The 22,229-nt window shown below is 56.5% G+C and overlaps 2 protein-coding genes across 2 annotated transcripts; both read right to left on the bottom strand.

Annotated features, from left to right (window-relative positions):
- Nucleotides 1-9,550: 9,550 nt before the first annotated feature.
- UFSP1 (UFM1 specific peptidase 1 (inactive)) lies at nt 9,551-10,352 on the bottom strand. The gene has a single exon (XM_063303143.1). The coding sequence runs from the start codon at nt 10,319-10,321 to the stop codon at nt 9,659-9,661; it is 663 nt and encodes a 220-aa protein (XP_063159213.1). The 5' UTR covers nt 10,322-10,352; the 3' UTR covers nt 9,551-9,658.
- A 3,503-nt stretch (nt 10,353-13,855) lies between these two features.
- SLC12A9 (solute carrier family 12 member 9) lies at nt 13,856-21,377 on the bottom strand. Its single transcript, XM_063301752.1, has 14 exons — nt 21,275-21,377; nt 20,313-20,549; nt 19,825-19,959; nt 18,948-19,079; nt 18,521-18,811; nt 18,126-18,233; nt 17,894-18,005; nt 17,499-17,656; nt 17,330-17,412; nt 16,942-17,066; nt 16,598-16,790; nt 15,959-16,133; nt 15,589-15,735; nt 13,856-14,924 (listed from the first exon to the last, which is right to left on the bottom strand). The coding sequence occupies exons 2-14, from the start codon at nt 20,527-20,529 to the stop codon at nt 14,020-14,022; spliced, it is 2,781 nt and encodes a 926-aa protein (XP_063157822.1). The 5' UTR covers nt 20,530-20,549; nt 21,275-21,377; the 3' UTR covers nt 13,856-14,019.
- Between the last annotated feature and the right edge of the window lie 852 nt (nt 21,378-22,229).

The following is a 22,229-nucleotide window of genomic DNA, read 5'->3' as shown; positions in this document are numbered from 1 at the left end:
TAGGTTGCTGGAAGAGGGTGTTTGTTATGCACATTGAGTTGTCTTGGCAAAATTCTATCAGCCTGTGTCCTGCTTCGTTTTGTTCTCCCAGGCCATGCTTACCTGTAATTCCAGGTGTCATTTGACTGCCCACCTTAGCATTCCAGTCTCCCGTGATGAAAATAACATCTCTTTTAGGCGTGTTGTCCAGTAGGTGCTGCAGATCCTCATAGAACTGCTCTACTTCAGCTTCTTCAGCATCTGTGGTTGGGGCGTATGTTTGGATCACTGTGATGTTAGATGGCTTGCCCTGAATTCAAATTGATATCATTCTATCGTTTTTTGGATTGTATCCAAGCACTGCTTTAGCCACTTGACTATTAATTATGAAGGCTACTCCATTTCTTCTGTGGTCCTCTTGTCCACAGTAGTAGATCTGGTGGTTATTTGATGTGAAGTGGCCCATTCCAGTCCATTTCAGTTCACTGAAAGATAGACGCCCAAAATGTCTATCTTTAATCTTGACATCTCACCGATAACCACATCCAATTTGCCCTGGCTCATAGATCTGACATTCCAGGTTCCAATGGTGTGTTGATCCTTAGAACATCGGATTCGCCGTTCACCACCGGCACCGTCGGCCGCTAGCCGCCCTTTCGGCTTTGAGCTAGCTGCGTCATCATGTCTGGGGCTAGTTGAACTCATCCTCTGTTCCTCCCCAGTAGCATTTTGACCATCTTCCGACCTGGGGGTCTCATCTTCCGATGGTATACCGACATACCTCTGGTTGTACTGATCCATTGAGTTTTCACGGCAAGAATACTGGGGTGGGTTGCCATTACCTTCCCCAGGGATCGCATTTAGTCTGACCTCTCTGTTACGACCTTCCCGTCTTGGGGGGCCCTTCACGGTTTAGCTCATGGCATCGTTGAGGTGCTCAAGCTCCAGCACCACGACAAGGTAACGATCCTTTGCTGAAGTCAAGCAAGAATGGCTCCCCCATATATGAGATATTACACAGCAAGGAAAGTTCAGACATTTAGAATACAGCTTCTAAGAAAAACATGAGGGACCGCCTTTTCCCAGTTGTTTCTACCCGTCCAATCCAGTCTGGCAGGATGGGCATGTTCTGGGACCTGTCAGCCAAGGAATGTCGCCTGGCAGGGATCAGGAGACACGCTTTTCTGCTGTGCCGCCTGCCCTGTGGAACATCCTCCCTCCTGAAATTAGGATGGCCCTGACCCTTTTGGCTTTTCTGAATGCCTTGAAGACCTGGCTTTGCACCCAGGCCTGGGGCCCCGAGTGTGCGAAGGGCCTCGTTTCATGGTTGTGCTGACACAAATGGTTTTTAAGATCTCTCGGCTGTAATTATATTTAATTTTTTGTATTGTTTTAATTGTTTTTATCATTGTTAGCTGCCCAGAGTCACTGGTCTGGGCAGCTATATAAATTGAATACATAAATAAAGCTAAGAGCTGAACAATAGATGTAAGCAATAATCTTTAAGTTTCAAAGAAAAGGATAAATATTTGAGTATTGGTTTCTGGTTGGGAACAACAGAAGGAAAGGAGAAAACTGCGAATGATTTTTTTCCTTATGTCGTTTTTATGTTTTATTTTGATTTAAGCACCTCACTCTTTAGTACTGATATTCTTCATTCTTTATTACCATCCAGAAGAATGTTAAGAGACTGCATGTTTATAATGAAGTAAAAAACAACACTACTGTAAAATCCTGCATAGAAATTATACAATTTTACCACATCTGTGAATCTGTTTTTACCCCTGCATTGAAAAGAATCAACTTTTTTTCCACTATTATAAATAGGGGAAAATATTAGCAAATAATAATATGCAAATAATAATATGCAAATAATAGACCATAAAAAACCAACCAACCAGTTACTGCAAACAGAAGGGCACGTCATGGACTTCCTTGCTTCATTTCTTCTCCAGCACACACCTGCTTCAATCTATTCTTAAGCCCCAGGAAACAAACTGCTTCTTTGCCCTCAACTGTAAGTTTCCGGCAAGCTTTTGCCCAGGGAGTTAAGGCACCTGTGCTGGAGATGTGCAGTGTGGCTTTCTTCAGTGGGGTTTTTCCACAGAAAGCATCAAGCCTGGACGGTGGGGGCTGCCACACCAACTTCTTAAAATGTTGAATACAAGCTGGAAATACAGTGCAACTACACCGGTTCAATTATGATGTTTCTGACTGTCAACTGCAGTTCCCGTATCTGAAACAATAACGTAATTCTGGGCTCCACGAGGCACCGGAGAAATTATGTCACAAGTCATAAGGGTGTAACTGAGTTTCCTGTTTGCTGCTGAACATTCAAAGTTTCATTTGATGGCATATTTTGTGAGAAACCACTCAGTTTAAAAGTGCAAATGTTAAGCTAAACGTTCTTATTAAATACGATATGGATATATAGTCTCCTTACCACAGATGCTGACTGCAGTCAGGAAATCAGAAGACGCTTAATCCTTGGGAGAAGAGCAATGACAAATCTCGATCAAATAGTTAAGAGCAGAGACATCACACTGACAACAAAGGCCCGCATAGTTAAAGCAATGGTGTTCCCCGTAGTAACATATGGCTGCGAGAGCTGGACCATAAGGAAGGCTGAGCGAAGGAAGATCGATGCTTTTGAACTGTGGTGTTGGAGGAAAATTCTGAGAGTGCCCTGGACTGCAAGAAGATCAAACCAGTCTATCCTCCAGGAAATAAAGCCAGACTGCTCACTTGAGGGAATGATATTAAAGGCACAACTGAAATACTTTGGCCACATAATGAGAAGACAGGACAGCCTGGAGAAGGTGCTGATGCTAGGGAGAGTGGAGGGCAAAAGGAAGAGGGGCCGACCAAGGGCAAGGTGGATGGATGATATTCTAGAGGTGACGGACTCGTCCCTCGGGGAGCTGGGGGTGTCGACGACCGGCAGGAAGCTCTGGCGTGGGCTGGTCCATGAAGTCACAAAGAGTCGGAAGCGACTAAACGAATAAACAACAATGCACTAAATTTGAGGGACCGATTTCTATTAACCTTGCCCCCACCTGTTAGGAACTGTAAGGGACGTGGGGGGGGAAGGAGCAAAACAGCCTGCCAGGATGCCCGACGCAGGTAGTTAGTGTTGCAAAGTTGTGGTTAAAGTACCTGTTTTTATGGGTGAAACGGGCAGCCACAAAGGAATAGTGAGCTTAAACGTCACATAAAGTTAACACAAGTTTTCCTCTTCCAGGAAAAGCTCTCACCCTTAGAAAACCACAGGTTTTACCAACACAAAATCTGTTGATACCTGGAAATTTCCACTGTTCCCGCTGTATGCACGATGCACGCGCAAGACCCACTATATTAGCTAGATGACCAAATATGGAACTATGCCATCTATAACTCTGTGTGAAGATGATGATCAAAGCTTGTTCATGGGTTGCTTCGAGCCCTGCCCGAGGAACACTGCTTAGCGTAGTCTTGCTTGACTCATCCAAATAAAGGCATGTTGGAGACTTTTAAATCGTGTCTTGTCTGAGTAGGGGAACGGTCCTGAAGCCGGTCGCTCGGGTGACTGAGAAGGGCGCTGGTTTTTTTCTCCAACCCGGACCCTAAATGAGGCCTCTGGGTATCTGCAGGGCCAGGGGCGGGACATCTGGCATTGGATCCACATGAACAGAGTCACATGGGAAACCCACTGTTTTCGGTGGCCTTTAAATTAATCAATTTCTTACCTAGTTCAGAGGAGTCTGGATCTTACGCATTAGTAAATTCGGACTGGCTCTTTCAAACTTGGCCCGTTTGCAATCACATTCCAACACTGCAAACCGTAAGTTAACTCGATGGACCAAGCTATGCAGACTTAAACACCATACTGTCGAGGGGAGAAGAGTAGCACAGAAAGAAAATAAAAAATAAGGACGTGTTAACATTCACAGCCGCAGTAACACCGGACTAAGAGGCCTAGAGGATGCCCATCTCTGCCTCGTGCTGAGCGGGCGTGCCAGGCGTTCCAGAGCCAACAGCCACTCCCAGGCAGCGTCTGGATGGGGGGGTCACCAGAGCACCACAGAGGCAAGCCCGTGCCAAAGGGGGGGGGGGCTTCCCGGCGCTGGGGTCTCCAGCTGCATCCAGGGCGGCCCCACCGTCTAGCAGATGAGTAGCTCTCCTTGGGGGGGAAAGGGCTACTGTTCTTTTCAGATGAGCTTCTGCAGTGGAGCATAAGCGAAGTGCCCGTCCCCCAGATGGCCACAAGACAAAGGCAAAGCCCCTTTCAACTGACCGTGTAGGCACCTCTAGGTAATTTTTCAGCAGCAAAAGGGAAGGAGTTGGCTGTGGCCGCTTTGAGGATGGGTTTCAGCTTCCTCATCGGGCCAGCTGCAGCCCTGGGGCCCCCGAAGGTCCACCACCCAAGACCCAGCGGGCCTGACCCTCCTTAGCTGGTGCGCCCAGGTACGGCGGGCGTTGCCACTGGCTGAGGCAGATGGTCACCCACCAGCCTTTCACACCCTGCTCCCTAACTTTGCCCAGGAACGCTTCCTCTGTTTGCAAAAGACGAGGCCCCGCATCTTCTGGCGCCTTACCTGGTCTCCTATTCTTCAACCATCACAGCCAGCTGCCTCAAGGTCCACAAGCTCTTTCAGCACTTCGGGACATAATTAGTTAATTCATCCGGCTTAGGAGGCTTCAGCTCACCGGCAGTGGCTGCTTATCTCATCTCTCCCCTCCCCATCCCGGGCTACTAATCTTTCCTCACGTTGCTCCCTGCCGTTTCACAGCTGCTCTTTATTGCAGACTGCTGGGCTTCGCCCATCAGCACTTCAGGACTCATCCCTAGCAGTGGCTCTAACTCTGGACGTCCCGAGCTGGCCTTAAGCTCTTTTGTCAGGTCTGCAAGGGTCCCCCTCTTTGGGGGGAGATGGGCGGTAATAGCAGTTGGAATAATAAACAATCAATCAATCAATCAATCAATCCCAGGGCTTGTCAGGCACCCTTGTGGTGGCGTTGGCAGCCAAGCCAGCGGACCTTCTCCACTTAATGGAAGGGCCACAGAGACCACATCTCTGCTCCCTTCTACAATCCCACGTGGCCAGGAGCGATGCAGACCTGCGACTGTTTCCTTCTGAAACCTTTTGATGGAGGCCAGCTCTTTGGGGAGACCTTGTAGGAGGAGTGCTATTTTAGTGCTGGGTAGCCAAAAATCCCCCTTCCTGGATCACTGCCCTGTCGTGGCGAAGGGGCTTGTGTATTTCAGTGAAGCCACGAGCTATGCCATGCAGGGCCACCCACGACGGACAGGTCGTGGTGGAGAGTTCTGACAAAACGTGGTCCACTGGAGAAGGAAATGGCAACCCACCCCAACACCCTTGCCAAGAAAACCCCACGGGCAGCATCAAAAGGCTAAAAGATATTCTGGGGGACAGTGGAGGACGAGGAGGCCAGGCCCGCTGTGGTCCACGGGGTCACAAAGAGTCAGGCACGACTTAGCAACAGAAGCCAAAAGCCGGGAAGAGCCTGAGAGCTCTTTTTCCAACCAAGACACGTGATATAAGGCAGTAGCTTTTTGGAGCTGCAGCCGCTCCCTTCATCAGATGCACGGAGCCAGATTACCAGTGCCTTATCAATTAATTATGCAAATGCGTTAAAAATCTATTGTGTTTGTTGAGACCTTTTGAGATTGCCTGAAACCTTTTGATGGATGCCAGCTCAGCAGTTGTGTGCAATAGTGCTGTTAAAGTCCCATTTTTCCAGAACAATCACTTTGAGGTCTGCCGTAGAGTATCCTGGAAAGTTTAAACGCTGGTGTTACTTTGTCCTTGTTCTGAGCCCTGGCGTGAAACATTGTGGAAAGAATTACGCTTGTTATGACTCTGCCATGGCCAGCTGGAGACTGGAGGGTTTTGTGTCGGGAATGCTTGAATTGGGGGGCTGATCTGGATGGCGGAAACGGCCCTTTCAAATTGCCCAGAGGCCAGGCTGGCCTGCAGACATCGCTCCCGGGAGGGACTCCCCGCTCTCCTCCGCCCATCTGTGGTGGCTCAATTCCTCCATCCAGGCCACCTTGGGCATCGTCCTGCCTTGGCAACGGCCTGGTAACGGCTCACGGATTCTACTGGCTCCAAAGAGAATTTATTTATTTATTAAATTTATTCGCTGCCTGCTTCACTATAAAAGTGAGAGTGGGACTCAGAGCACAGAAGAGGCGGTTACCGAGCTTAGCAGCTGATCCGCTGCTCGATGGGTGCTCTGGCCCGTCTTCTGAAACAGGCAGGGCAGGAGTGGGCACTCTCCCCAGGGGCATCCTTAAGATACTCAGGTTGCCTTGAATGTTCGGTTCTTGGAAGGAGTTCCTGAGGCCATCCAGTCCAACTCTCCCCACTGCTTTGGGGTCTTGGTATTCTCTCAAAGCTGAACATGCCTGGCCCCTTCAACTGTTCTTCAACGGATATACTCCCTAGTCCTCTGATCATTTCCATTATTCTTTGCAGAACTTGTTCGAGATTGTCTGAATTTTTCTTAACCTTCAGGTCTGAAAAAGATAGGGCATTGCTAGATTGTTCCTTCTGGCTTGGAGAGGGCTTCATTTTGCAAAGGATGTTTCTTTTTTTCTAACCGTTTTTAGATCTAATTCACTCACCGCGCTGGTGAACCTCTTAGGCCTAGTCGGTCTCTTTCCTGGACTTCACCAGGAAGCTGCGTGGAAAACTGAATTTCTGTTCTCAGGGCTGTTCTGGCTGGAGTTCCATAGAGGTGAGCAGGTCTGGGAACCCACTTAATTTTCTGGAGAGCTTTGGATCTCTTAAACCTTCTGCTTCAACTTCCATTTTTCTCGGACTTGTGGTGAAGGTGCCGGGTGAGGAGCAGCGAAACCCAAGTTCTTGTCCTGCTTTGGGCACAAAGCCAGCTGGGTGACTGGCCAGACCCTCCCTCTTGGCCCTAGGAGGAAGGTGGCAAGGGCAGACCACTTCTGAAGTGTTGCCAAGACAACTGCAGGGACTTGCCAGGGAGCTGCTAAGAGTCAAGACTGACTCAATGACTCACACCCACACAAAACTTTTATTATTAAAATTATTATTTTAATTATTAAAATCAGTAGCACAACCACCCTTTCCAATAAATTCCTAATCTTGGTGTCTCCTGCCACATAACAGAGAAAATGCAGGATGGTGACATGGAAAAATGGGTAAATTTTGGTGACAGACGAGGGCCAGGAGATCCAGTGCCCCCAGTCTGGAATCGGTCTTATTCATTGCAAGGCCTGATTCTCCTTTTTAAAAAAGGACATTTACTCTCACCTGGAGGTCTGAAGAGGAATCGGTTTAAGGACCTCCTCTTGCATTCTTGGAACTGCCACAACAGTAGAAAAAGCTGCTTCTCTGAAAATAAGGGAGACGGGATTGCCATGCAGACCACCTGCAAAATATTCCTATTTTCTTGTGCCTTTTCTTAAAGATTCACCAGACTTTCTACAGACGTAAAACTTTTGCTAAACTTACAATTTCCAAGCAGGTTACACTACGACCAAGTCTACCCTCTAATGCCACAACAGCCGGTAATTATCTAATTATTTTTAAAAACTAATTCTACCTCTAATCAGCTCCTTTGGGCAACTACTAAACCTTGCATTGAGCTAATGGGGAGCTATTTGTTGTTGTTTATTCGTTTAGTCGCTTCCGACTCTTCGTGACTTCGATGGACCAGCCCACGCCAGAGCTTCCTGTTGGTCGTCAACACCCCCAGCTCCCCCAGGGACGAGTCCGTCACCTCTAGAACATCATCCATCCGTCTTGCCCTTGGTCGGCCCCTCTTCCTTTTGCCCTCCACTCTCCCCGGCATCAGCACCTTCTCCAGGGTGTCCTGTCTTCTCATTATGTGGCCAAAGTACTTCAGTTCTGCCTTCAACATCGTTCCCTCAAGTGAGCAGTCTGGCTTTTATTTCCTGGAGGATGGACTGGTTGGATCTTCTTGCAGTCCAAGGCACTCTCAGGATTTTCCTCCAACACCACAGTTCAAAAGCATTGATCTTCCTTCTCTCAGCCTTCCTTATGGTCCAGCTCTCGCAGCCATATGTTACTACAGGGAACACCATTGCTTTAACTATGCAGGCCTTTGTTGTCAGTGTGATGTCTCTGCTCTTAACTATTTGATCGAGATTTGTCATTGCTCTTCTCCCAAGGATGAAGGGTCTTCTGATTTCCTGATTGCAGTCAGCATCTGCACCTAGGAATACAGTCTAATGGGGAGCTATAAGGTGGGTTTAATCATCAACTGGCTCAATGTCTCCTGAAATCACAGTCGCTAATGAGCACTACCGTACCATACAACGCAAACAAAGAGAACGGAGATACTATCTATTTATTGTTCTCTCCTCTGCAGCAAGTATGTGGGGAGGCTACACAGGTCCTGGGAAAAGTGAACAGTGGTGTCACTGGGGGACACACAGGTAGGCCTTTCACCTGGTGGCAGGAATAGCTCCTGCTCAACGGTGGGAACCATCAGCAAACACATCACAAGGAAACAAAATGCAAATGGTACACAATTACTTAATTGAAAGCTGCTATTTACAAAACAGACGTTAGAAGACATACTTCCTTAAATTGGCAAGGTATTAATACAGAGCACAAATTTAAAAAAACCACCCCCCATTTGTCATGACCATGTTGGGGGAGATGGAGCGAAACCTGTTCCTGAAATCCCCTTTTTAAGAGAGGCTCCTGAAGCAAAAGAGGATTGGATCTGGGATGGGATGGGAGAACATAGGAAATAGAGGGTTAACCGGGAAGCTGAAAAAAGGGCCTCAGAGAATAATCACTCACGTATTGCTTGCCAGGAAAACTAATCTATTGAACTCAGATTAGTTTTCCTGGCAAGCAATACGTGACTTATGGAGGTCAACCGGAGCTGAGCTCCAAGGAAAATACCCCCTTTAAACACTGACTGGCAGGGTTTGGTGGACAGATGTCGGTCGCATCGCGCGAGACGTACTCCCTGATGGCTTATTGGAGGCACATGTTAGAGAGAGAGAGAGAAATATTCAGAGGGAGAGAGAGGGAGAGATTTCCACTGTGGGTCTTGCTGGCTGAAGAGGGCGGAACTGCAGGCCTCACCTGCCCCCATTCCTTGCTACCGTCCCCAATTAACTCCATGTCCCCACGTGTCTCCCCACCACCCCACAGGACCCAGGAAGTAGCCTCTTCCCAAACACCACCTCCTTGCCAGATGACATTCCTTACTTCCACAGAAAATAATTCACCGAGCGTGGAGGTGGCAAAATAGTGCTTTTGGACATTAGTGACATCTGTCCTCTTTTGTCCTTGATGTAAGGTGTGGCCCAGGTTCAGTACTGTGACCTTTGTGTCACAACCGGTCACGCAACTATGACACCAGACCAAGCATGGCCTATTCAAATCTCCCACCCTCCCTATTTACTGCTTGGGTGTCAGGGCGGGTCTTTCCCAAGTTTCTCCTTTAGACCGCCACCCTCTCTCGGACGCCCTTCCCTCTTATCTGACCGTTCCCTAGACCGCTGCTCTTCCTCCCGTTTTCCAAGGTTGCCCTCGCATTCCATCGTGGCGATGCATGTCCACGGTTGGTCCCTCCCAAAGGGCTCAAGGTGCTGGGAGCGAACAGCTTGTACACATTCCTGTCTTCCAGCTGGGAACAGCGCCTCTTCCCATAAATGCCCCTTTCACAGAGGGGGCCCTTTGGCCCTGAACTGGGGCAAACAGAAATTGTAGAACGAGGTCTCCTCAAAGGAGCCAAGCCCCCGCCAGGAAACCCACCCCTCCGCCTGGGCTTCCTGCTGGCTGAGTGAGCCCGCTCTGCCATAGTGGTGTGGATCCAGAACCAGCAGGTAGTGCCCCTCAGGGCCAGAACAGACACCCAGCAGCCCCTTGGAGGCATGGTCCCAGCCTCCGCCCATCATCACAGGACCCCCACCGCCCTGAAAGTGGGCATATAATGTCTCCAGCTCCCGCTCCAGATCGTGGCCAATGCGGACGTGGACCAGTTTGCCTGGCACAGCGTAGAAAGAATCCATACACAGAGCTGCTTCCACAGTGCCGATCCAGTCCCGTGAGCCTGCGAATGGAGGAGGCTTGTCCCCCATCTCCACCAGGGAATCCTGGATCTCCTTTAGGGACGGAACTGGGTGGAAAGCGGCTTCTTCTCCGCCGGCTGCCACCAGCCAGGAGCACATCGTCTGGAGGGTACGGTAGCCGCAGCCCCACCCGCGGTCGTCCACGCCGTCGCAGCCGTAGTGGTAGTAGTGATAGGAGCCAGAGACGAGGGCCAGACGATGCAGGCGGCCGGGAGGGGGAAGCCCCAGGTGGACAGTGGACAGCAATGCCATGCCTGAGGCTGGACGGCCGGCAACAAAGTAAGAGGACGTGCGTGAGAAGGGGAACTGACACGGGGGGTGGCTTCCAGTGTCTCCGGGGCCACGTCCTTGGGAGTAAGCCCCGCTCAAGTCTCCAGGGCTTGCTGCCAAGCACGTTGAAGCTCACGGAATCAGACCTGGAAATGCTCACAATCCCAGGCGCTCCCAACGGCTTCTGATGGTCCGCGGGAAAAGTCCTTGGGCCGAGCACATCACCCAAACACGTTCCACGGAAACGAACACAGATAGGCAGCTCGGCACAAGGTCCCCCAGCAGCTCCCTCCCAACAGCAACGCGCGTCAGCACCACGGCATGTGAAACGTTACGATGTACGGTGCACACTGAAACAGTGAACACGACAGAGGGGGAGTCAGGGCTCCCGGGCGAGGCGAGGCGGGGCGCCCGCCCGCCCGCTCTCCCTCCCGCAGACCAGGCCCGCGGCCCATCCCCTGCGCCGGGTTATCCCGCTGGCCGCCCGACTTCCCCTCCGCGCCGCGAGGATTCACCCGGCGAGCCCACCTGGAGGCCGGAAGTGCCGGGCAGGAAGCGCCGGAGGGGCGCGCGCGCGCGTAACCTCGGCCCTTTTCTTTTTCCGCACCCACGCAGGCGCGGCGTCTTTCCGTGAATAACACCTGCCCGTCTGGCGCGCCTCTATGGTAAAAGAGCAATCTCGCGGAGGTCCTGGAGTTAGGAAAGTGAAGAGTGACGCTGCAAGCACGTGACAGTGGAGCTTCTGGGCTCCTTTGGACTTCCGTTTCAGCCATCCAGATAATTAGGACTTCAGGTCCCATAATCCCTAGCCAGTACGTCCTTCCATCTCAGCCGCGCTCTGCATCTCCTGATTTTACACATCACACTAAGGCAGCGTTTGAGCCTTTCCGTCGGTCGGGGCGGACGCCAAGCTGGGGGAGCCTAATTTTAAATTCACCTCAGCGCAGGGTTTTTCAGCCTTGGCCACTTGAAGACGGGTGGACTTCAACTCCCAGAATCCCCCAGCCAGCATGCCGGTCACGCAGGGCAGCTTCCAGGAGCCAACTGGCCATTGTGGGATCGCTCCGCGCGCCTGTGAAGGGAGCCGCTGCGGCTCCCAAAAGCTTCTGCCTTTCGGTAAAATGTCTCCGTGGGGAAAGGAGCTCCTCCTGAGCTCGGGCTACCTAACATGGCTCTCCTCCCACAAGGCCCACAGCTGAGAGAGCGAGAGAGAAGGCAGGTACCCAAAAGGCATCTCCTTAAAGCAGGTTTCTCAACCTTGGCCGCTTGAAGACGGGTGGCTGGGGAATTCTGGGAGTTGAAGTCCACCGGTCTTCAAGTGGCCAAGGCTGAAAAGCCCTGCGCTGAGGTGACTTTAAAATTAGGCTCCCGCAGCTTGGCGTCCGCCCCGACCGCCGGAGAGGCTCAGAAGGCAGGTCCCGCCCCCCCCGCTCCATTCATCCATTCTCGCCTCCAAGCCCCGCGCTTGTTGCGCGTGTGAACGCGGCAGCGGACCCGGCTTCCTGCAGAGCCTCCCGCAGCCCACCACCGTCTCCAGCTCAGCCGGACGCTGCCCGCCCGCCCCGCCGGGCCCTCCGCGCTTGCGGGAAAGCAGCTGCCGCGCTGCGCGGTGGCTCGGCTGGAGCCGGGTCTGCGCACGGGGCGCCTCGCGGGGCTTGAAGGAAGCGGGGGAAGCCGCTCTCCTCGAGGCAGCCCAGCCCTTTGCTGCTTCCGACTCCGGGGCAGCCGCGCCGACGAGGAGCGGCTTTCTTCCAGCGCCGCGCCGCGCCTCCAGCCCGCTGCCAGCCCTGGAAGCGAGGCGGCCCCTCTGCTGCTGGGCTCGGCCCGAACAGGGTCAGGACCGGCTCCCGCGCTGCAACTCGACTGGTCTCCCCAGGGGGCCGCCCCCATCCTCTGCCCTCCTTTCCTGGACCCTGCGGCCTCTGGTGCGCAGAACAGCCCTTCTCCGCCTTTGCTTCTCGCCCACCGGACGCCCTTCCCCATTTCTCACGATATCCCAGCCTGTTTCTGATAAAGATTGCCGCTCTTCTCTTTCATGGCAGGGGAATATGCAAAAATGTTCCAGGGGGGATGGGGAAGGGATCCGCGGTGTCATAAATTGCTAGTTCCTCCCGAACTGTGCCAACCTCCGGGAGGTCAGCAGGATCAACCCAATTAGCTCTGGGTGGGGTGGGAAAGAGACTAAATCCCAGGTTTCGTCTACAGCAGCAAGTCGGAGAAGATCCGCAGCAACCACCCGGTCGGTGCTCCTGAGCAAAGAGGAACCTTCAGGGGCGCTGTTTCCTTGCGCAGCTGCTGCCGGAGGGCAGCAAGTGAACTTCCCGTTGCAGGCCTGCAAACTCCACACCTTGGACACACACAGCTCTCGGCTCCTGCAGGTTTCACTTTTATTGCCCGTGTTTATTTGAAAGTAGCAGCTGCTCCCTCTCCTCCCCAGCCCACCCGTTAGTGTAGACAATGCCCTTGGGGAAGGGGCTTCCCAACCCACAGGGCACCCTTGCTGACCACCCCTCACTCCTCTTTCGAACCCCAGACCCAGTTCTCCCAGGGGTTACAGAGGCAGAGGAAGGGCAACTTTCTCTGAAGTCCGTTAGTGATTAGTAGAAGCATCTTAGGAGGAGAGCAGCAGACGACCTCGTTTGTAAGTGCTTGTCATTTATAATCAGCGATACCAAGAACGCTGGTGAGGAGACCCTCCCAAAGGCTGGGAAACGGGCGAAGGGGCTTCCCCCCAGGCAGAGAATCCCAAGGAATGACTTCCCAGTGGGGCGGGGGGAAACCGGGGTGCCAGGGAGGCCCCCAAGCAGCCTGTTCTGCTCCTCAGGCTGGGGGAGTTGCTGTTGGAAAGGAAGCATATCCCGGAAGGAGGCCCACTCCTGAAGAAGTACGGCTGGTCACACGGCAGAGGACTCTGGCTCTTCCACTCAGTTTGCAGCATTTTGGAGAAAGGCATCTAAAAGGATTTGCTTCAACCATTTTGAGCACAAAACCGGGCTTGAGAGCAAGCTGTCCTGGGCTTGAAACACCTCCAGAATGCTCAAAGCCACTCTTCTCAAACTCAAATTGGGAACTTCGCAAAACGCTCACCGTCAAAACGGTCCACAATGAAACTGAGCGCACTCTCCAATTCTTGGCACGTTGCAGTCCCGTCCCTTTCACCTGCGTGTTGACCACCACGACCCTGGCCCTTGACAATGGAGGTGGTCATGCAGCGCGTCTGCGTGGGGGTGCCAGGCTCGGTAAAGCAGCACAGGGCCTCGGCTGAGGCTTGGGCTCACCCTGGAGTCCAAAGGGAGAGGCCTGTCCCAGGCGCTGCTTTTGCCCAAAGTCAACGCCCATTTCCGTTCAGCAAGAAGCCCCTCCTCTGCCTTTTGCACAAGGAAATGCACAAAAATATCTCTGGCTCCAGGAACCTGAGGGAGAGCTCAGAAGGCGGCCCCGGGCCTCCAGGTGCACGGGAAGAGGCCCTGGAGCAACCAGCAGTGAGACCCTTGCGTCATCTTAGCTGCCCCAAATTTGTTCTCCCCCCTGGGTTCGAAGGCTCTTCAGCAAAGCCATGCTCAGCATGGCCGCCTCATTCCTTCCCCGCTCCAGAGACAAGGCACGAGGTTTCTGTTCTTTGATGACCTGGGCCTCAGGGCCCACTGCTGGCCAGGAACGTAGGGCCCACCGCTGGCCACTTACAGTTCAGTACAGGTGACAGGGGTCAGCCCGTGGATCAGTAGGGTTGGCCCCAGGCCAGTGGTTAGAATCTCCAGCTGTTCCAAGTAGCGCTCATACTGAGAGGTGTCCGCAGGAGGCCGTGGCAGGTAGAGGAACCGCACGGCTGTCTGGCCACCTTGCTTCAGCAGCAGATCATTGACCGCTGTCAAATACTCGGCCGTCACATGGAAAGTGGCTGCATTCAGGAAAGTTTCCCCCAACAGCTTCTCTGTATTGGGAGGACAAGGCAGGCCTTGACCCTCTGAAGCGCTTGACCTCCCACTCCCCACATGCTGGTGGTGGCCATGCAAGGTGACCACTTGGTCCCAGGTCACAATCTTGATGGTGGCCTTAATCCGCAACTTGGTCAGCAGCTCCCGCAATTTCTCCTCCTTGCTGACCCAGCCCACGTCACCTGACTCCACGCAGAGGAAAATGCGCAGCCGGGCAGCTTTCCAGGAGTTGACCATGGTGAGGATGCAGGCCATCTGGAGGAGGAAGAGGCTGCAGATGTCCACATAGGTTGGCGTGTTTGGGCGCAAGAGGTTGAGGGGCCAGACATCGATGTAGCTGCCTTCGAGGCGCTTCTTGGAAGCAGAAGACGATAGCAGGTCCTTCTCCAGAAGGTGGAAGTAGCGGGCCAGGCACACATTCTTATGCATCTTCACTGCGTCCGAGATAATGGCCACGTACTCGGACGGTTTCAAAGCCCGCTGGTTTGCTGCGACCCGCACAGGTGGGAAGTGGGCTTGGAGCGCTGCCAAGTCCACCCCAAACTCGTCATTCTCCCGGGCTTGGCTGAAGGCTGGGTCCTGCAGGAAGTAATCTTCAGGGACGCAGTCATCATAGAAGCCCAGGACGAGCGTATTGGGCTTCATCCCCCCTGCACAGGCAAGAAAGCACACAAACCAGGTCAACCTCTGGAGGAGCAGATGGTCTCACCAGGTTCAGAAGGGAGAAAAAACCTGGGCTCCCCCCCACGCTAAGCCAGGCAGACCATGACACAGCACATCGACCATGGCTTACCATCCAGGGTCCCATGGGAACACAGTCATATTTTGTTCTGTTGAACAAGGAAAACTGAGCTTAGTGTGATCAGTGGCTCCAATCAGAAAGAGGGGAATGTTCTCACCACGTCAGCTGAGGAATCCCCCCTTAATATCGAACAGCCCTTGATTTTTCCCCTTCTGGAACCCTGAGAGTGGCTACCAAGTGAAGGGCAGGGATTTGGGTCCAGGAGGCCACCCGTGGCATAGTTCAATTCGGTTCCCCAACACATCTGGCTGACCTGTTGATGGGAAGGAGCAGGACTGCCCGGGGATGGGGGGACGCTGCAGGTAGCCCCTCGGCCCGTTTGCACATTTCTTTCTTGGCATGCCCTCCATTCCCAGGGGCTCTGGGGGGCAAACAAGGTCAACCTCAACACTAACTCCCAAACTCCAAGGGCGTATAAAAATAACGAAATCAAGGAAATGTAAAACTCTTTACTCCCTAATGCAGAAGACTTACCCGGATACACTCCTAGTGCATCCCCCCACGCTCCTCACCTAAGCCAGTGATCCGGAGCAAGTGCTGGGTTCCCTGCCGGACCGACGGAGACAACGTCAGATCCACAAAAGCCTTGATGTTGAGCTTATCCACAAGGCTGAGCCAGAAGTTGTAGTGAGCCTGGATGGGATCCGACGGCATCGTATCTGCAGGAGGAGCAGCAAAGGCTGAGCAGGCCGCTGCCGAGACCTGCTGGAAGGGTGGGGACGTAGGCCAAGGGGACAGAAAGGGCTCTGGGGGCACCCCCAAGCTGTGCCAGGCCCCTGCTCCTGGGGCTAGGTCTTTCCGAGCCCCGCCCAACACACCCAGGACACGTGGTGTCCCACGGAAGAGACTGCCCGGGAGCATGCAGGCCACCCATGCCCCTACCCAGGTCCCCGATCTCCACGTGCCCCAGGACGAAGAGGCCTCCTTTCTTCAGGTGGTTGATGAATCTCATCAGCTGGGATCCACCCCGCGGGTTGGCCACCATGAGCAAGATCTGCGGCCGCCAGAACTTGACGTGATCCTTCCGGATGTCGAGCAGCAGCAAGTACTTCCGGACCTTTGGGGGAAGGGGAAGAAGAGGGGGAGACACCCAGGCTGGAAAGAGCCCCCCGTGAGCCCCACAGGCAACATGTCCCCCCACCCCCGTCTTCAGCTTTGACCGTGCACGCTATGTTCTTCTCAACTTGGACACCAACACGGATCCCGTCCTGCTTTTACGATGCCTGCTTTGCCCCCATCTTCTGCACTGCTTGCCCCCTTGGTGCCCCTGACTCCCCAACCTGCTTGGATCCGCATGGCCCCTTCCACAAAGCAGACCCACCTTCCTGCCCTGCTGGCCTCACCCAGCAGCAGAGCTGGGGCCGTCAGTATTTCCAGCCCTGAAAAGAGCCACTCGCAGGGATGAGACGGACCCCCCGCCCCCGTCTTATGCCACCTTGGGAGAGGGTGAGCCTGGCACCCAGCACCCCCAGCCTGGGGCTGCCCTTCAATGGAGGGTCAGCCCCCACCACACACACATACCTGGTGGAAGATGAGTGCCTGGCTGATGTAGCCCCAGGACGAAGCGGCTGAGCGCAGGTGGATGAAGCCCAGGAGCAGCAGCATGAGCCCCAAGCTTCCGGAGGCCCCTGCCGGGCTGATCAAGAACATCATCACCAGGCAGGAGACGATGCCAAGGAGACAGGTGTGCCAGGAGAAGAGTTGGAAGGTGGGGCTACAGAGCCAAGAGAGGGCAAGTGGCTGGCAAAGCCCCTTCCCCCCATCCCTCCTAGAACTCGGAGGGCAAAGGGCACAGCTGAACCCACAGGCCCTCAGTGAGGAGACCCTGGAGTGCCCCTCACCCCCCCTCTGGCAGCTTCACCCACCGGAAGTTGGGAGCTGAGGCCCACTCGAGTGCCAGGCAGGCCAGGTCCACAGCGGCATAGGCGACCAGGTAGAAGACGGTGACGATGCCAGCAATGGTGTTGAGCTTCCCAACCAGGAGCACCAGCTGGGGAAAGCAGAGCGCTTTACGACGGGGAGAGCCACCTCCAGCTTATCCCCGGCCCCTCCCTGGCCACAGCCCGGCTCTTGCCCTTGCCCCTGTGCAGCTTGGCCCTGGCCCTCGGGGGGGGGCGAGCCGTTTGGCGACAGGACAGACCAGCGATAAGCATCCCACCATTGTAAATCTGCACAATTAGGGTCTCTTCTGCCTAATCCTTCTCTGAGGCCCCCCAGTGCCACACAGGGGCCGGGGGTGGGGGGAGACGCTACCTGCACGAGGCCCCAGGTATAGAGGACGGCCACCCAGGGATTGCCTCCTTTGGAGACGATCTTGGCTGGAGCCAGGACAGCCCCTGCGGAGAGAGGGGAGCACAGCAGCTGCAACGCCCCGGCCAGGCAAAGGGGAGGGACCGCCAAGGGGGCTGCGGGGGCCACTCACCAAAGAGGTCGTCCTTGGCCAGGGCATGAAGGATGCGGGAAGCGCCAATGAGGTTGCTCATGGAAGCTGAGAGCGAGGCAGAGTAGATGCCCATCAGCACGAAGGGCGGCCAGACGTTGATGGCCCGGAAGAAGCCATAATCACCCTTCAGCAGGGCCCTGCGGGGAGGCCGGATATGGGCCCCTGCCAGCAGCCCTCCCTGGACCAGCCCCCCTGGGTGCCCCACCCCCACCCCATCGTGTCACTTTGAGTCTGCCTCCCAACTGTGCTCTGATCAACCCAAGGGCCAGCCTTGGGTCCAGGCCCACGTCTCCTTGGCGGAGCAGAGTGCGAAGAGGCTCCTCGGGCTGCAGAGTGGCTGCGGGTCGCTCTCCAGGTGCCCTGCAGCCACTCACCTCTCGCAGGTGAAGCTGGTCATGAAGAAGAGGAAGAAGTAGATGACGAACGTGTACAGGACAGCGACAATCGTCCCCTTGGGGATCGAGGCGCTGGCGTTCTTCAGCTCCCCTGGAAGGAGAGAATTGAAAACGTTACAGTCCCCTCCCCGGTCTCCCCACGGAAGCCCTCCTAGGGCCCCTGAGCCCCCGGGCCCCCCCCACCCCTCACCCCTCACCCCTCACCCCTCACCTGACATGTTGGAGCCGGCCATGATGCCAGTGCAGCCGTTGAACATGACGGCAAAGACGGTGGCAAAAGACATCATGTTGTTAGTGGTGTAGTCCCGCGAGTACAGGGCTGCAGGGGAGAAGCCACGCTGTCACGGGGCAGCAAGGGCAGTTCCCCCCACCTCCCAACTGCATATGGCCCTCCTTCCGTGGCCCATGCCCCTGCCTCCCTCCCCGTGGCTCCATCTTGGCCCAAGGACGGCCCAGCCCTCCGGACGGAACCAGGCACCCCCTGCCCCAGCTGCCGCGGGTCCCTCGCCCCTCACCCAGAAACGCTGGGGCCGAAAGCAGGCCCCTCCCTTAGGTGGAGAGGCCGGACCCGTCGTTCCCCACCAGCCTGGCGGGGCTTCTCCCTACCATACATGTTGTCCCTGAGGGTGGAGACGTTGAAGCCCGTGAAGGAGGCGTTGAAGCTCTGGTTGGCGCCGCGAGAGACCAGAATCTCCCGTGGGGAGACGGTGAAGAAGCTGACGAAGATGGTGATGAGGACCAGGTTGACCAGGAGGAAGATGAAGAAGGCAGCCCTGGAGTAAATCTGGGCCCCCACCAGGCAAACCAGAAGGCAGAGCAGGAGCACCACGGAGCTGTAGAGGAAGCTGTACAGGTAGCCCTGCGGGAGGGCCTTGGGGCCTGGCGGCTCTGATCCATCTGGGGTGGGGGCAGGAGAAAGGGGTGCTAGGGAGGGACGCGCTCTCGTGCCTGGGGAGGGAGGGCTGGATAACCCGCCCCTGCCCTTCACCCAGGCCCCAGAGCCCGGCTTCTCCCAAAGGGGCTTGGGGCCCACCTGCTCCAAAGACATCCAGGATGGCTTCTACCAGCCCAAGGACGTAGACGCCGCAGGCGCAGACGTTGGCCAAGTAGAACATGAGGCCAATGCTTCCCCCGAATTCGGGGCCCAGGGTCCGGCTGATCATGACTGGCGGGGAGGGCCATTAAGGTAAAGTTTCAGTGAAAAAGAAAGGGAGACACCCCCCCCCCACACACACACACAGAAGGTGAGCCCAAAGGCCACTCCACAGAGGCAGAGTTGGAGACTCCTGATGCCGTGGGGTCTCTCCTTTTGTGCTGGCCTTCTGGGGACGTGGGTGCTGCCCCTGGGCAGCCCCCCCCCTCCTCACCATCTGGAGCATCCCCACCTGCCTGCAGCTTGCTCAGGCAGCAATAAGGGTCTTCAAAAAGGGCGCTGAAGGAGCTGAGAGACCCTTTGAATCCTCAGGGGAGATGCCAAAGTCCCGCATCAGAGGTGAGCTGGGGGCACAGCCTTGGCTCGTCACCTCCTTCCAGAGGAGCAAGAATCCCACGTGCCCGTCTCCTTCACCAAAGCTCAGCCCCTCCACCCTCGGTCAGGGGCAGCGGTGGGGGGGCAAACTCAGTAACTCAGGTGGGGATTTGGAAGGGCCAGCACTGGGCTGCCCTCTGCAGACCTGGAAGAGCTAAGCAGGGCTGCTCCTGGCTGGTCCTTGGATGGGGGACTCCTGCAAATCCCAGGACTGCTGGCTGGACTGGAAGGAGGGTAGGAGCAAAGCATTTCTGTATCCCTGCCAAGAAAGGACAAGTCTTCGGCCATGAAGTCACCCAGAGCCGAGACTCAGCCGCATCTTTCCAGGGACTGGCAGCGCTGCCCGACCAGCCCTCCCAGCCGGCCCTGGCCCAAAGGATACAGTAGGCCCCACCGGCCTGGACGGCTCCGTTGGTGGAAATGGCGCACACCGAGAGAACCGTCAGGGAGATGATGAGGTAGGCGACCACCAGCATCAGGAGGGACTGCAGGAAGCCGGCGTGGCCCACCACGAACCCTGGGAAGAGCAGAGCCGGCGGTCGGGGCGGGGCGGGGCGGCGCGGGGCTCCTCCCCCGCTCGGGAACCTGACTCGCGCCCCCACCCACCCCCAGCTGGCCCTGGGCCGGATTGTCACCGGACCCGCCTGGCAGAGCAGCCGAGAGCCTCTTCGGCCGACTCGCCTTTGCGGAACCGGCACCCCCGTCTCGCCGGAGCAGCGCAGCAGCCAACGCCCCGCTCCGGGCTGTATCTCCCCCAGCCCCCCAACCAGCCGCTGCGTGAGGGGGCCGCGGGCGCTAGCGGCCTCCCGGAGAAGAGCGGCCGCGGAAGGCCAGCGGGCGGCCGAGGCCGAGGTCGGGAGGGAAACGTACCGACGCGCATGAAGACCACGATGCTGAACATGGACAGGACGGTGGGCACGACCACCCCGAAGAAGGTGGAGAGCTGCCGGGCCGGGTCGGGGGGGCCGCTCCCAGAGGCCGAGCCCACCACCAGGGGCGCCTCTTCCTGGCTGGCCCCCGCCATCTCCCCGTCCCGCGGCACCCGAAAGAGGCGGTAGCTGAGCAGCGGGGAGCTCTCGGTGGACATGGCCCGGGGGGGCGGCTTATCTAGGAGAGAGCACGGGGGGGGGGATAAGAGGCCGCCGCAGAGCCCCCCTCCCCTTCCTCCGTCCTCTCCCCGTCCAGAGGGCTACCCAGCACTGGAGGCAGGAGGCTGACTTCCGGGGGGAGGGGCTCTCTCGAAGCACCCTGCCTGGACCGCACGGCTCTCGAATGGAGCTTCCGTGTTTAGAGGCAGTATATCTCAGCGAAGGAGTTGCTGGGACCTACAGCGGAGGGCCCTGTTCACGTCCCTCCCCCGAGGCTCGCGAACCGGGGGGGTCACTTCCAGCCCAGCTGCCCCACGTCCCCGGGGGGTGCATCCCAGCGGGAGCCTCTCTCTCCCCAGGCTGCTCCGCGGGCAGGTCCGGGGCCAGAGGGGAGCCCCCGCTTGGGATGGAGCGGGCGGGAAGAGGAGCATCGCAGCGGCGCCGCGCAGAGGCTACTCCATGGGGCGGGCGGAGGCGCAGCTGTTTCTGCCGCAGGTGGGGGCGATGGCGGAGCCGCTGAGCGCCCGGAACCGGCGGGGAGGGGCCTCGCGGGGGGAGGCCGGCGCTCCCGGAAAGCCGAGCGGGAGGGGAGCCGCGCAAGGGGCGCGGGAGGGCGGGGGCCGCCGGGCCGATCCTCTCCAGCGCCGCCCCGCTCCCCCCCGGGCCCCGGAGACCCCCTCCGCTCCCCTTCCCTCAGCCCCACTCCCGCGCGGAGTCCGGGTGCGCCCCTCCGTTAGCACCGACCTGGCTCTCCGCGGCGCCGCGGCTCCCGGGCGGCGGTCACGGGCTCTGCATATGACCGGCTCGGCCGGGCCCTTGCCGCCGGGTTGCATCCTCGCCCATGAGCTCAGATCCTGCCGGGGCGGGGGTGGGGGCGGGGCCGGAGGCGGCGCCAGGGAAGGCGCGCGAGTGGGGGGGGGGCGGGCTGGCCGGCGGCGCCTCCCCCGGGCATTTCTGCAGCGCGCACGAGCCGCCGGCCCCCAGAGAGGCGCCGCGCCGGCCGGGACCCTTTTGGGCCGCCTTACCGCGCCCCCTTCCTCTGGACCGGCTGCTTCGGGATCCCGCAAAGGGGCCCCGGGCTTCTCGCGTGGGGGCGCCGAGAAGATTGCGGGGTGCCACCTTGGCGTCTTCTCTCCAGTGGAGGGTCCTGTGGCCAAGCCCCCTTCCCGCGCAGCACAGCGCAGTCTTTGCCATCCTCCCCTGGGGAGAGTTACAGCGGGGGTGGGGGGGCCTCCCCACCGCTTCCTTCTCCCTTGGCCGCTGCGATTCTTCCCAACCGATGGGAAGTTGGGGACCCGCTGCTTTCCTGCATGGGACTGCTAGGAAGGGGGGGGGGAATTATTGCCATACCCTCCCCGCCCCTAAATCGCAGGTAGTTCTTAACCTGGAGCTCTTTCTTGATTTATTGAAAATGTTAAGTTGCCGAATGGCCCAAGCTTTCCCGATGGTTTATCATAAACCACGCTAAACATACAATTTGTGTGAACCGCCCAGGGTCCCCCGTGTGGGGGAGATGGGCGGTGATAAAAATATGATAGATAAATTTGAATGTGTACAATTAAATCACATAAAACACACCCTGAAAACAGCAAGGTGCTCATTCCAATTCTAAAGCAATATGAGCGAAAGTACAGTGAAAATCCAAGTAAGGCTTGGCTGGTGGGGGGGGCAGGGGCAGGGCCACGATGCATTCACAGAT

The sequence above is a fragment of the Candoia aspera genome, chromosome 4, assembly GCF_035149785.1.
Source record: "Candoia aspera isolate rCanAsp1 chromosome 4, rCanAsp1.hap2, whole genome shotgun sequence".
NCBI classification, from domain to species: Eukaryota; Metazoa; Chordata; class Lepidosauria; order Squamata; family Boidae; genus Candoia; species Candoia aspera.
This window is presented reverse-complemented; position numbering and strand designations above follow the sequence as displayed.